The following is a 16,080-nucleotide window of genomic DNA, read 5'->3' as shown; positions in this document are numbered from 1 at the left end:
GCCATATACAACACAGACTCAACCCAACGAGTCCAGAACCATTTTCTCCAATTTACATACATGTGTTTCTGGCTTATCATCTTTATTCAGTGCAGAATATAGAAGCTATAGGTCTATGAAAGTAGGGCTTGTAAGCTCCCACTTCTTGGTACAAGGATAATCATGGAGAGATGAGGATTTGGGCTTGTTATGCAGCCTCAGGAATGTTCAGTTGTTGAGACATTTGACTGCAGTTGGGCCATTAAACTGAATGGGTCCTCTGCCGGTATACTGCAGTATACAGTCATATGCAAAAGTTTAGACACTACATTTCACTACGGAAAAATTACTGTGTCTGTCACATATATATTTAAATTGAATGTAAGGAAGAAAGGAAAAAGACTCGGCGACTCACCATTCTGCAGAAACTTCTTTTATTCGGTAAGGAGATCACAGATGCACATCATGCAGGGGGGGACAGGGTACGAGGCAGGGAGTGCGGGTAGGACAGAGCGGTTTTGTGCCGGTCAGGCACTTCCTCAAGTTACATGCAGACCAAGCCCATTTTAACCTTAAGGACCAGGCCAATTTTATTTTTGTGTTATCGTTTTTTCCTCCTCGCCTTCTAAAATCCATAACTATTTTATATTTCCATCTACAGACCCATGTAAGGGCTTGTTTTTTGCGTGACCAATTGTATTTTGTAATGAAACCTCTCATTTTACCATAAAATGTACAGCAAACCCCAAACATATTTTTTTAGGGAGGGAATTTAAATGAAAACCACAATTTTGCACATTTTGGAAGGTTTTGTTTTCACACTGTACACTTTATGGTAAAAATGACATGTGTTCTTTATTCTGTGGGTCAATTAAACGATTAAAATGATACCCATGAATAGATACTTTTATATTTTTGTACCGCTTTACAAAAATCTAGAACTTTTTGTACAAAATCAGTAATCTAAAATCGCCTTATTTTGACCACCTATAACTTTTTCATTTTTCTGCATATAGGGCGGTATGAGGGCTCATTTTTTGCGCTGTCATCTGTTCTTTTTATTGATACCACATTTGCCTATATAAAACTTTTGGAAAAATTTTTATAATTTTTTTATGGAATAAAATGGGACAAAAAAGCAGCATTTTGGGATTTTTTTTTTTATGTTTACGCCGTTCACCGTACGGGATCATTAACATTATATTTTGATAGATCGGACATTTACGCACGCGGCAATACCAAATATGTTTATTTAAAAAATGTTTACGCTATTTGGGGGTAAAAATGGGAAAAACTGACAATTTTTATTTTTATTGGGGGAGGGGATTTTTCACTTTTTTTTTTACTTTTTATTTTTACATTTTTCAACTTTTTTTAAACACTTTTTATGTCCCCATAGGGGACTATCTATAGGAATCATTTGATTGCTAATACTGTTCAGTGCTATGCATAGGACATAGCACGGTCAGTATTATCGGCTACCTCCTTCTCTGGTCTGCTCGATCTCAGATCACAGCAGAGGATGCCGGGAGACGGACGGAGGCAGGTGAGGGGACCTCCGTCCGCCATTACAGATGATCGGATCACCGTGGCAGTGCTGCGGGCGATCCGATCATCCATGTTAACTTGCACATTGCAGCAGATGCCGTGATCTGTACTGATCACGGCATCTGAGGGGTTAATGGCGGACATCCGCGCGATCGCGGATGTCGGCCATTACCAGCGGGTCCCCGGCTGCTCGCAATCATACACAGGACGTAAATGTACGTCCTGGTGCGCGAAGTACCGCCAAATCAGGACGCACATTTACGTCCATGGTCGTTAAGGGGTTAAAGGGAATGTGTCACCATTTTATTTTTGTTAATAAAATTATTCTATCAAGATAAAGCACTTCATTTATGTATTTGGTTTTAGGACAATGTAGTTTTAATGTTATTTATTAGTGTATACTGGGGGCTGCCATTACTGTAGCCTCTTTTGTCATGTGTCACTTCACAACACTTACACAGTTGCTTCATGGCAGGCAAAGGGCATAAGAAAATTTAGCATTGATTGCTTACTACACATGTGCACAGCACAGGCTAGGTGAAATGAAAAGGGGAGCCAGCAGCATTTTCTTGAAGTCCATGAGGAGCAGTAACTAGAGATGAGCGAACTTACAGTAAATCCGATTCGTCACAAACTTCTTGGCTCGGCAGTTGATGACTTTTCCTGCATAAATTAGTTCAGCTTTCAGGTGCTCCGGTGGGCTGGAAAAGGTGGATACATTCCTAGGAAAGAGTCTCCTAGGATCCACCTTTTCTAGCCCCCGGAGCACCTGAAAGCTGAACTAATTTATGCAGGAAAAGTCATCAACTGCCGAGCCGAGAAGTTTGTGATGAATTGAATTTACTGTAAATTCGCTCATTTCTAGCAGTAACCTATCAAGAGACATCTAGTCTGTTCTTTTCCACTTTTCAGATGCCAACAATATGATGACAGTGGAAATGAAAAAAACTACAAAACCTCCTCCCCCCTCTCCTTTTGCACAGAGGAAGGTAGACGGGCAAAGTCTAATTTGCAGAAGCCAGACAAGTTGCTTGCATTCACCAGATTCCTCATGTTAGTTCCCTCTGCTGGTCAACAGTGGGAGATATGACAAGTTATAACATTTTTCATATTTTGTGACAAGTAAAAAAAAAAAATCCCCAAAAAAAGTGAAATTTTTTTAACCTAAAAAAAATATATTGCATTTGGTGCCACATTTCCTTTAACATTGACATTTCAACACCAAGAAGGACGGGCTGTAATGTTATGCAAATTGAGGAAGTAGCAGGTGTTGCTAAGATCTGCAACTGATTACATTTCCAGGCACATACTATAGGTCCAATCTGTGGCCTGTGGAAAGGGTCTTCAGTGGTATGAAGGCAAGGTAGAAAGTAAATGTTTTCAACCACATGAAAGCTCAGAAATCAGATGAAATGAATATAGTATGATATAGTATCGACATGATAGTTATGGCTACTTGACTCAGAGGGACAGACCTTGAACTGAACTTGAAATGAACCTTGGTTTTGCTACTTGCATATGCTGAGTTATCAGCGCTCTTTAACATTGTGTTTTCCAGTAGTTGTGAGATAAACTGGAATTACAGCAGAAGGTGCGCAGAGGCGAACCTTTTTACAGAAGGATCGTCAGCAGTGATGTGGATGGGATGTGCTAGGGATGGGCTAACGCGTCTATAACCCCGGCTCTGACACCCACAGCCCCTGGTCTTGCCTAGGCTCGCTCGCTAATGGGGAACCAGGATACTTATCCCAGATCCCCGGGGCGAGCGAGTGCCAGTATGCACACAAAGTAGATGGGGAAAAGGAACTTCTGCATGGGGTATATAGGGATGGGGAACTAATTATTACAGTTCCCTATCAAAGTACAGGATTGTGCTGTCAGTGTGATAGTCTAATCGTGCCGACAGGACAGGGAGACTTGTCATAGTTGAGGAAAAGCTGAATGGAGCCAAGTGAATTCAAGTAGAGAAAAAAAAAATAACAGACCTGGTCGCACATCTACAACATGCACAGTGATCTTAGGCTTCTCAGCAAAATGTATTACACTAACAGGTCAGTAGTTTAATTTATGATCATGAAGTGCAAGCCCCCTAGCCACGTCATGGCCACCTGTAAGTAGCGGGTCCCAAACACATCCCTAGCATAAAATGGTGCTGCACCGAGCGACGAACACCAAGTTCAGTACAGAGATGTTTTTAATGTAAATCCAGTGTGCTCAGGACCTCAGCCTAGGCTAAAGATTCACCTTCCGAGCTGAAAATGGCTGTGCGCTGACGGTCCCCGTCTAACCTGACAGCATGAGTGGATCTACAGAGAAGAATGGCAGAAGTTTGATAACAGGTGAAAGGAGAATAGTAAGAAGTTTGATAACAGGAGAAAGAACATTCTTGTCTGATAAGATTTATTATATAGTTTCTTATATTCCCTTGTACTTTTTAATCTATGCAAAATCCATTCAAATCACAGTGCCCATTTAAGTGAAGTATGATGGGGGAAATGTGATCATTTTTTTTTTTAATACAAGGCCGTAACATAAAAAAATTAGAAAAAAGTCAAAACGTCACCCTCTGTCAATTGCATTTGCAGGCTGGCAGGACAGCGCTGTGGCTGGTGATTGGCTGAGAGGATATGTAAGTAGATGGGGCCCCATACAGGAGATCCCAGGGGGTTCCAGCAATCTGACTTAACGCGATGCTGTGGATAGGGTACAAATGTATAAAAAGTTCAGTTCCCTAAACTACTCATAAAGGTCAGGGTTTAGATTTAAAGCTTGAATGCCAATGAGAAATAGGGTATAGTCATATACTATAAAAAAGGGAAACTATGATGTGCTTTCTCTTTATATATCTCCTAACTTGAGCAATCAGGATATTGACCTGGAAAGTGTCTACTCTATTTTAGACATGATATTGATTGAGAAATGTTTGAGGAAGTTCCACAGTACATGCATGATGTATATATATATGTATATTTATCCACAACACGTATTTCTATTTTTTCACTTCACTTGGCTATCACTGGAAACACTTGTATTTGTGTACAGAACTAAGGAATTTCTATTCAAAATGTTCTATCTGTGTTCTTCTATCAGGAAACATTCGATTGTTCTAAGGAAGGTAAGAACAAATATATTCATTACTATTTTCCAAACGTGATTTCTCTGAAAAGTATACATAGTATTAAATCACAATAAGCAAACTGAAAACTTTATTAGCATATATATATATATATATATATATATATATATATATATATATATATAACTTTGACATGTGTAACACAAAATATCAGTCAGATAAACATAAGAAATGTATTAGAAAATACTATTGTCTTATTTAGCTCACGAAAGTATATAAGATATCATATATGTCCATCATCTGTGGCTTTATTTTTAAATTGACTTGACAAAATGGCAAATTACAAAATGTAAAAGTTAACAAAGGACATTTTATAGAGTAGTGTCACTTTTAACTTGAGTTTGGCATCTCCTATGTGATTATAATGATATATTAGCAATTGTCAAGTGCTTGCTGGTGATTCTCTCATGCTCCCTTTTCTCATGATCATTCATACCATATTTGCCATAAAATAATTTCTTACGTAGGACAATGAATGCTCTGGATTTGGAGCTGTGTCATTTATGCACTTAATGATTCAAATTAATATTCCAAGACTGCAGTTGTAGTTGAGTTATCTTCCATCTGGACAATGGCATAACAATATAGATTTGAGACTAATAAGCAATATATCATTCATAGAATATCTAAACAACTCATAATCTGATAAATAAAATAATGAATGATAACCAAAGCAACATTCATGAACATGCGTGATCTCTACAACAAAGTACCATAAATGTAATGTAACTATTATTAACATTTGCTGAATTATTAACAATATCATTCAATTTACCACCTAGCATAGCACTGCCAAATCTGTTTAAGTGTAAATAATTACATACTTTTGTATAACGCAAGATAAATTTGGATACATTTTGAGAAATTGGGTTAATTGTGCCCTCAAATTCTAAATGATTGTTTATAACCTTTTTTGGAATGTCCGGTTAAAGAAACCCTTCAAGTACTGTGTCTGGTTATTAAAGTCTATAACTTTGATACTGTACCTTGCTGCCTAAGTTACTAAAAACTAGTTTAGTCATTCTAACACTTGACTGCCAAAGTATGGCATAGCTATTCTCCTTAATCCTAATTCTTAAGGAGTAACTTGGAATTTCTTTTTTTCTGGACTGTCTTGGCATTTTTTATGCCCAGTTTTCAGACACAATTGGGTAGCTTCATTGCCTTGCACCTCTGTGATACAGAATTCCAATCTGTTTTAACACACTTTAGGGTAGGCCTATACAGAAAAACTATCATTTTATCTTCACCTTTGGGGAGAGGGAATGTGCACAGGTGCTCAATCACCTTTTCAGGTAGTTTTCCCTAAATTTTACTCCAACTAAAAAGTTTTAGAAACGGATTGGGGTTTAATGCAAAGCCAGAGATCCCTCCAGTAGGAAGGAGTACCCATCTGTGGACAGGGCTGTTTCGGGGTTTCCTTCCGGAGACATCTCTGGCTTGGCATTAAAGGGGTACTCCGGTGGAACACTTTTTTTTTTTAATCAACTGATGCTATAAAGTTAAACAGATTTGTAAATTACCTCTATTAAAAAATATTAATCCTTCCAGTACTTATTAGCGGTTGTATACTACAGAGGAAATTCATTTCTTTTTGGATTTCTTTTCTGTCAAGACCACAGTGCTCTCTGCTGACACCTCTGTTCATGTCGGGAACTGTCCAGAGCAGGAGAAAATTCCAATAGCAAACCTATGCTGCTCTGGACAGTTCCTAAAATAGACAGAGGTTTCAGCAGAGAGCACTGTGGTCATGACAGAAAAGATATCCCAAAAGAAAAGAATTTCCTCTGTAGTATACAGCCACTCATAAGTACTGGAAGGGTTAAGATTTTTAATAGAAGTAATTTACAAATCTGTTTAACTTTCTGGCATCAGTTGATTAAAAAAAAATAAAGGTTTCCACTGGAGTTAAACTCCAATTAATTTCTAAAACTCTTCAACTGGAGTGAAAAAACGATGTTTAGGGAAAACTACTCGAAAAGGTGGTGTGATTGAGCTCCTTTGCATAGTTCTTCTTCCCAGAATGCACAGTGGAGTGCTAATGGTCTTTGAAGGGCCACACACCAGTAAGGGTGATCTCCTCAAAGAGAAATCTTATCCCCCCGTTAAAGGGGTACTCCGCCCCTGACATCTTATCCCCTATCCAAAGGATAGGGGATAAGATGTCAGATCACCGCGATCCCGCTGCTGGGGAGCCCCGGGATCCCCGCTGCGGCACCCCGCTATCATTACAGCACAGAGCGAGTTCACTCTGTGCGTAATGACGGGCAATACAGGGGACGGAGCAGCATGACGTCGCGGCTCCGCCCCTCGTGACATCACAGCCCGTCCCCTTAATGCAAGTCTATGGCAGGGGGCGTGGTGACCCCTCCCATAGACTTGTATTGAAAGGGGCGGACCGTGACGTCACGAGGGGCGGGGCCGTGACATCATGCTGCTCCGGCCCCTGTATTGCCCGTCATTACGTGCAGAGAAAACTCGCTCTGTGCAGTAATGATGGCGGGGTGCCGCAGCGGGGATCCCGGGGCTCCCCAGCAGCGGGACCGAGGCTATCTGACATCTTATCCCCTATCCTTTGGATAAGGGATAAGATGTCTAGAGGCGGAGTACCCCTTTAACTTCATCTATGAAAGAGTATGATTTATAGTAATGTATTTGTCATATTATGCTTCTCTAAACAAAGAACCAGCACTATGACTCACAGGTTCATTTTATGAAATGTATTTTTTGCATGTTGCAGTGACACTGTTGTACCCAGCAACTTGTCCTAAGGCACTCATATACACTTGTATGTTATGAAAAATTGTAACCATGGTGCATAAGCATTACTATTTGAGCAACTGTTTTTTTTTTTTACAGAGGAAGATGTGGTTTTCATTCATCTTGTTTGGAACATATTTCTTAGAGACATCAGGATTTAATGTTTATCGGCTGAAAACTGGAGGTAAAGTATTATGATCAATGATCATGTAATACATGTAAATAGTTACAGTAACATTGTATCTGTCTAAGTTAAAAGGGTTATCCAGTGTCAGAATGTGGGAAAAAAAAATTCTACACTTACTATACCCTGGTTTGTCATATTATCCAATGTACCACTTGCAAGACCACCTGGAGACCCTTATTCTGTTGCCTCCGATTGGTCTGTCTTCTGGCTTCTGATGCAGGATTTTAGTTTCCACTTAAAGGGGATAAGATGTCTGACTGCGCATGTCCCGCTGCCACACCTCCTCCCATAGACATGAATGGAAGGGGCGTGGCGTGACATGACATCCTACAGAATTCTGGGAGCTGTCCGGAGATCGTGCGGGGTCCCAGTGGCGGGACCCCCGTGATCAGACATCTTATCCCCTATACTTTTTGATAATTTAAATAATTTAAAATATTGTGCTTGCTCTGCGGTTACCATAGAAATGTTAACAGACTTGTCATGTGACCTTTTATAAGAACTTATTCACAGTCCTAATATATTTACAGCAGTTGGGAGGTTTAGAGTAGCTATGGAAAAACATGGTAATTACCAGTAATATAAATTATTTTAATGTATTTTTCTTAATATTTAAATTCATTGAGTAAAACCTTTTAAAGGCATTGATCATTGTTCCATTAGATGGTTTTTAGGGTTTATGAATGAACAATACATTGGTCAAGCAATCTTGATCTACTCTAGAGGATTCTCTGATGTATATCATGAGAGCATTTGCGTGGGTGATTGAAAAACACAAAAAGTGTGAAAAAGCCCCAAAGCAGAAGTGCTTCAACCTCAAAGCAGAAGTATTACGTATTGCGTAAGGTCATGGCACTACTATGATGCTTTGTTACTGTGTCATATAAACAAAACAAAAAAAAAAAATTTGTCAGTAGTGGTCTGGGTGTTGAGACCCCCACCGATCACTAGAATGAGCACAGAGAAGCATTCAGCTTTGCACTTTTTTTCCTATCTCTCTCCTCGCTGCAGGAGACAGATTCTATATAAAAATCTATGGAGCCCACCTACCCCAGGTGAAAATGTATTTTTTATATTAACACACTGAATTTTATAGACTGTACTGTGAGAATGTGGGCTGTTAGGTTTTGCACTGGTATTTAAATGTTTTTGTTGTTAATGTAGAGAAATGTCAAGTGCAGATCACACATTCTATGGATTATTATGCACTAAACGAAGAACTAGCTACCATTGAGTGCCCAGTTTCACAGTATTTGCTGCAAGATCTTTCTACAGTTCCCTTGATTTGGACAAGAAATGGTGCTGAAGCTCTGGATAAAGAAGGAAAACCTAGAATTCAGAGCAAAAAAGATGCCTTGTGGTTCTTGCCAGCTTTAAAAGAGGATACTGGGATTTATACATGTATAGTGAGGTGTGTAATACTTTTAAATATATTACCTTTAAAGGGAAATGGTCAGCCTATTCACCCACACTAAACCAATACACTGGATTATAGTGTGGGTGAACAGGAGTCCAATGAGGGGTCACTGACTAAGATACGTCCAGTAGGTCCTGAGATATGTCCTCCAGAAGATCCTCTGCTAAATTCAGTGAATCGCGCACAGGGGGTGGAGCTCCGCCAACTCCATTTACATATTCATTCACAATGAATATGTAAATAAAGGGGGCGGCGCCCTGCCTCCTGTGCGCGATTCACTGAATTTAGCAGAGGATCTTCTGGGGGACATATCTCAGGACCTATTATCTTAGTCAGTGACCCATCGTTGGATTCCTGTTTATTCACACTATAACCCAGTGTATTGGGTTTAGCGTGGGGGAACAGACTGACAGCTAGTCTTCAATTCAACAAATTTTCATTGTGTATGTCATATGTTATCAAGAGGCATCCAGATTCCAAAAACTCTGATTGTTGTAGTGTCTTCAAGTAAACCAAAACATAGTCACAGATGGTTTTCTGCTGAACAGCGCCACCAAACATTTGTTTTGTATGGAATGGAGGATCAGCAAGTACGCCATGGCTCCATTCAATGTCTATGGAACCTCTGAAGATAGCCGAGTACTGTACTCGCCTATTTCCGGTGTCTCCCTAGACAATAAATTAAGTGGCTGCACATGTACCAACCCATCACTCCAGTCAAATCATTGGGGAACCTGTGGATAGTGATGAGTTAATTTAAGTCGGAATAGCCCATTAAAGACATGTGAAAGTAGACGGTGATGGAAAAGGCGCACCAGCCAAAGGGACAGTTTACTTAAGAAAACAAAACAGTATATTCATGTAAATTGCAGTTATTTGTATGTACTGTGGGAATGGGAGGAGGTAACATTTTAAGAAGTGCACCATCATTTTCTCCAAGAAAAGGGAGAAGGCATATTAACTTACATGATTAACAGGCTACAATTTGCTTGTTACACTTAAAAATAAAGCACACTCTAAAAGAGTGACCCCTGTGAGAAGAACTAGAGACAATTTTAACCTTAAATTGTCAGATTCAAAAAATGTTTATGTTGTACATCTTGGCAAAACATTAACCTTTCTAATATACTTCATAATAATGTTTTATTTCCTTTTTATTGATAGATAGGACATACTGTATCAGTGTTTCCTAAACAGGGTGCCTCCATCTGTAGCAAAACTACAAAACTAAACCTTCCAGCATGCCCTTACAGCCTTTGGCTGTCCAAGCATGCTGGGAGTTGTAATTGTGCAACAGCTGGAGGCACCCTGTTTAGAAAACACTAATCTATGTCCTATTTATCTATCTATCTATTTATCTTCGTGCTTCCCAACCACAGTGTCTCCAGCTGTTTCAAAACTACAACTCCCAGCATGACCGGATATCCTTTGTGTTGGGAAACACTGACATAAATATAGATCGATATCTATTTAGATAGACAGATAGATATATAGAAAGATATGAGATAGATAGATAGATAGATAGATAGACAGCACAGATAGATACGGCTCCCAAACTGCAACACCCCTCCCTTCCTCCCCTTCCCTCCATAAAGTCACCCACTTCTGATGGGCAGCAGCGGTGAGCAGGGGAAGTATCCATCTTCCCAGCGGTGCGGGTGTCAGGACATGTGGTGGAGCAGGACGTAAAGTACTCACTGTACACGCCTGCTCCACCAATAGGAAGGCAGGCAGGGAGTAGAAGGAGAAGTGTCCCTCCCTACTCTTCTGCAAGAGAGCCAGTGCCGCCACAGCCTGTGCTGTGATTTTAAAGGGCCAGCAGCCAGCTGGCTCAAGGTAAAAAAAAAATAAAATAAATGCTGGCGGTAGTGGGTCCCCTTCAGGGCCTTGGCCCATGGGCAGTGCTGTAAGTCTGCCCCTGTGTGTGACCTATCAGGGGAACTAAACGGCAGCAACGTATAGTGTATTGGTGGGGGGGGGCCTACGGGGCCCCCCGGCTAAGGGGCCCTGTCGCTACCTTTGCGATCTCTATAGCTACGCCTCTGCTACTCTGTGCTCTCTCCATTCCTATCAAACAGGAGACAGGAGTGCTAGCCCACCATCACTTACTGGACTTTGTCCATGCCTGTACTTCAGCTTTAAGAAAGCCATGATTTTATAAGTCATGATTTCTATACAAAGGAAATCCAATTTTCTTATGAAGTGTATTAGAAAGGTTAGTCTTTTGCCAAGATGTACAACATATAAAACGTTTTTGTATCTGAAAGTGCCCATTTAAAGGAGTGGTCCAGTATAAAAAAAAGGTATCCCCTATCCGCAGAGGTGTCAGATCGCGGGTGGTCTGACTGTTGGGACCCCAACGATCTCCTGCCCAGCGCCCCGGCTCTCTGCATGAATGCAGTTTGTTGACCACGGCACAAAACTGTTACAGACATGCCCCCTCCATGCAACTCTGAGGGAGAACCAGAGATATCCAAGTAAAACGCTCTGGCTCTCTCATAGAGATGTATGGAAAGGGCGTGACAGCCACAGCTTTATGTCGTGGTTGACACACTGCATTCATGCAAAGAGCCAGGGCACCGGGTGGGAGATTGTGGGGGTCCTAGCAATTGGACCCCCGCAATCTAAAACTTTTCCCATATCCTGTGGAAAAGGTATAAAACTAATTAAAGTTTATAACAAACAACCTTTAGATGTAAAATTAAAAGGCTAACCAATTAGCTCTAAAATTTTAGAAAGAAAAATTAAGGGTTTTTACTGGAAAAATGTTCCAGTGGTGGGACCCTTAGGGATCAAACACTGTAAATAGATAAGTGTTGTTTATTGGGAAAACCCCTTTAAAATCTGTTTTCTCAATTTGTATGGAATCCTAATGCATATGCCAGTCTCTGTGCTATGAAAATAAATATAGTATATCTGAAGTCATGCTCAGTGTCTAGGGTATCGTTGTTAACAGTCGCTTTGATGCCTTGATGCCTGAGAGGACTCAAAGACCTGTTGCCACTTAACCCCTTGGGGACGGAGCCCATTATGACCCTAAGGACGGGAGCATTTTTTGCAAATCTGACCACTGTCACTTTAAGCATTAATAACTCTGGGATGCTTTTACTTATAAATTTGATTCCGAGATTGTTTTTTCGTGACATATTCTACTTTATGTTAGTGGTAAATTTTCGGCGATACTTGCATCCTTTCTTGGTGAAAAATTTGAAAATTTAATGAAAAATTAGAAAATTTTGCATTTTTCTAACTTTGAAGCTCTCTGCTTATAAGGAATATGGATATTCCAAATAAATTATATATTGATTCACATATACAATAGGTCTACTTTATGTTTGCATCATAAAATTGATGATTTTTTTACTTTTGGAAGACATCAGAGGGCTTCAAAGTTCAGCAACAATTTTCCAATTTTTTGCAAAATTTTCAAAATCGGAATTTTTCAGGGACCAGTTCAGGTTTGAAGTGGATTTGAAGGGTCTTCTGGTTAGAAATACCCGATAAATGACCCCATTATAAAAACTGCACCCCTCAAAGTATTCAAAATGACATTCAGTAAGTGTGTTAACCCTTTAGGTGTTTCACAGGAATAGCAGCAAAGTGAAGGAGAAAATTCAAAATCTTCATTTTTTACACTGGCATGTTCTTGTAGACCCAGTTTTTGAATTTTTACAAGGGGTAAAAGGAAAAAAATCCTCTCAAAATTTGTAACCCAATTTCTCTCGAGTAAGAAAATACCTCATATGTGTATGTCAAGTGTTCGGCGGGTGCACTAGAGGGCTCAGAAGGGAACAATGGGATTTAGGAGAGTGAGTTTTTCTGAAATGGTTTTTGGGGGGCATGTCCCATTTAGGAAGCCCCTATGGTGCCAGGACAGCAAAAACTCCCACATCGCACACTATTATGGAAACGACACCCCTCAAGGAACGTAACAAGGGGTACGATGAGCCTTAACACCCCACAGGTGTTTGACAACTTTTTGTTAAAGTCAGATGTGTAAATGAAAAAAAAATATTTTTCCACTAAAATGCTGGTTTTTCCCCAAATTTTACTTTTTTACAAAGGGTAATAGGAGAAAATGCCCCCCAAAATTTGTAACCCCATTTCTTCTGAGTATGGAAATACCCCATGTTTGGACGTCAAGTGCACTGCGAGCGAACTACAATGCTCAGAAGAGAAGGAGCGCCATTGAGCTTTTAGAGAGATAATTTGTTTGGAATGGAAGTCGGGGGCCATGTGCCTTTACAAAGCCCCCCGTGGTGCCAGAACAGTGGACCCCCCCCCACATGTGACCCCATTTTGGAAACTACACCCCTCACGGAATGTAATAAGGGGTACAGTGAGCATTTACACCCCACTGGTGTTTGACAGATCTTTGGAACAGTGGGCTGTGCAAACAAAAAAATTAAATTTTTCATTTTCACGTACCACTGTCCCAAAAATCTGTCAGACCCCTGTGGGGCGTAAATGCTCACTGTACCCCTTATTACATTCCGTGAGGGGTGTAGTTTCCAAAATGGGGTCACATGTGGGTATTTATTTTTTTGCATTTATGTCAGAACCGCTGTAAAATCAGCCACCCCTGTGCAAATCACCAATTTCGGCCTCAAATGTACATAGTGCGCTCTCACTCCTGAGCCTTGTTATGCGCCCCCAGAGCATTTTACGCCCACATATGGGGTATTTCTGTACTCAGGAGAAATTGAGTTACAAATTTTGGGGGTCTTTTTTTCCTTTTACCTCTTGTGAAAATAAAAAGTAAAAGGCAACACAAGCATGTTAGTGTAAAAAAAAATTTTTTTTACACTAACAGGCTGGTGTAGACCCCAACTTTTCCTTTTCATAAGGGGTAAAAGGAGAAAAAGCCCCCAAAAATTTGTACTGCAATTTCTCCCGAGTACGGAAATACCTCATATGTGGCCCTAAACTGTTTCCTTGAAATACGACAGGGCTCCAAAGTGAGAGAGCTCCATGCGCATTTGAGGACTAAATTAGGGATTGCATAGGGGTGGACATAGGGGTATTCTACGCCAGTGATTCCCAAACAGGGTGCCTCCAGCTGTTGCTAAACTCCCAGCATGCCTGGACAATCAGTGGCTGTCCGGAAATGCTGGGAGTTGTAGTTTTGCAACAGCTGGAGGCTCTGTTTTGGAAACACTGCTGTACAATATGTTTTTCATTTTTATTGGGGGGGGGGGGACAGTGTAAGGGGGTGTATATGTAGTGTTTTACTCTTTATTAGGTGTTAGTGTAGTGTAGTGTTTTTAGGGTACATTCACACTGGCGGGTTACGGTGAGTTTCCCGCTAGGAATTTGCGCTGCAGCAAAAAATTTGCCGCAGCTCATACTTGAAGCAGGAAACTTGCTGTAAACCCGCCCGTGTGAATGTACCCTGTACGTTCTCATGGGGGGGAACCTCCAGCTGTTTCAAAACTACAACTCCCAGCATGCACGGTCTGTCAGTACATGCTGGGAGTTGTAGTTTTGCAACAGCTGGAGGCACACTGGTTGGAAAACCTTCAGTTAGGTTCTGTTACCAAACTCAGTATTTTCCAATCAATGAGCCTCCAGCTGTTGCAAAACTACAACTCCCAGCATGCACGGTCTGTCAGTACATGCTGGGAGTTGTAGTTTTGAAACAGCTGGAGGCACACTGGTTGGAAAATACTGAGTTGGGTTCTGTTACCTAACTCAGTATTTTCCAACCAGTGTGCCTCCAGCTGTTGCAAAACTACAATTCCCAGCATGTCTGATCACAGAAAGGCATGCTGGGAGATGTAGTTATGCAATAGCTGGAGGTACGCAACTACAACTCCCAGCATGACGAGACAGCTGTTTTCTGTGTGGGCATGCTGGAATTTGTAGTTTTGCAACATCTGGAGTGCTACAATTTAGAGACCACTGAACAGTGATCTCCAAACTGTGGACCTCCAGATGTTGCAAAACTACAACTCCCAGCATGCCCAGACAGCAAACAGCTGTGTGGGCATGCTAGGAGTTGTAGTTTTGCAAGATCTAGAGGGCAGTATAGAGATCACTGTGCAGTGGTCTCTAAACTGCAGACCTCCAGCTGTTGCAAAACTACAAATTCCAGCATGCCCACACAGCAAACAGCTGTCTGGGCATGCTGGGAGTTGTAGTTTTGCAACATCTGGAGGGCTACAGTCTAGAGACCACTATAGTGGTCTCAGACTGTAGCCCTCTAGATGTTGCAAGGCAACTACTCACCGGCTTCCGTCGCATCCGGGAGCCGTCCTCTTCTGCCGCATGCCGCCCGCCGATCCCCGTCGCCGCCGCCGATCCCCGTCGCTCCGCTGCCTCCCGGGCGGTAAGTGGACTCCGGCGCCGCTCCTCTTCGTTTTCCCTGTTCTGCCCCGCCTATTGTGGGAGGGCAGGACGGGGAAAACGAAAGTAAACCCCTCCGCCCCTGATCTGCTATTGGTGGTTGCGTCTAGACCACCAATAGCAGAGATAGGAGGGGTGGCAACTCTGCCACCTCACTCCTATCGCTTTAGGGGGATCGTGGGTGTCTTAGACACCCACGATCCCCCTTCTATTCTGGGTCACCGGGTCACCATAGACCCGTAATGACCCGGAATCGGCGCAAATCGCAAGTGGGAATTCACTTGCGATTTGCGCCGATCGCCGACATGGGGGAGTCTAATGACCCCCCTGGACATTTGCACGGGGTGCCTGCTGATAGATATCAGCAGTCACCCCTGCCCGGTCCCCGCCCGGCGCGCGGCGGGGGCCGAAATACCCATGGGCGTATGGATACGCCCTTCGTCCTTAAGTACCAGGACGCAAGGGCGTATGCATACGCCCTTCGTCCCCAACAGGTTAAAGGGGTATTCCAGGCAAAAACTTTTTTTTATATATATATATATAAACTGGCTCCGGAAAGTTAAACAGATTTGTAAATTACTTCTATTAAAAAATCTTAATCCTTCCAATAGTTATTAGCTTCTGAAGTTTTCTGTCTAACTGCTCAATGATGATGTCACGTCCCGGGAGCTGTGCATGATGGGAGAATATCCCCATAGGAACTGCACA

The 16,080-nt window shown here is 41.6% G+C and overlaps 1 protein-coding gene across 1 annotated transcript in view; it reads left to right on the top strand.

The window, feature by feature from the left end:
• Positions 1-4,111: 4,111 nt before the first annotated feature.
• Positions 4,112-16,080, top strand: part of IL1R2 (interleukin 1 receptor type 2) — a 29,248-nt gene continuing 17,279 nt past the window's right edge. Inside the window, exons 1-4 of the mRNA XM_056556083.1 lie at positions 4,112-4,156; positions 4,570-4,642; positions 7,523-7,607; positions 8,775-9,021. Coding sequence (XP_056412058.1) covers positions 4,592-4,642; positions 7,523-7,607; positions 8,775-9,021 — 383 coding nt within the window. The 5' untranslated portion in view covers positions 4,112-4,156; positions 4,570-4,591. The remainder of the gene's footprint in view (positions 4,157-4,569; positions 4,643-7,522; positions 7,608-8,774; positions 9,022-16,080) is intronic.

This window comes from Hyla sarda, chromosome 2 (assembly GCF_029499605.1).
Source record: "Hyla sarda isolate aHylSar1 chromosome 2, aHylSar1.hap1, whole genome shotgun sequence".
NCBI lineage: Eukaryota > Metazoa > Chordata > Amphibia > Anura > Hylidae > Hyla > Hyla sarda.
The sequence above is the reverse complement of the archived record's forward strand: the minus strand, read 5'-3'. Positions and strand labels throughout refer to the sequence as shown.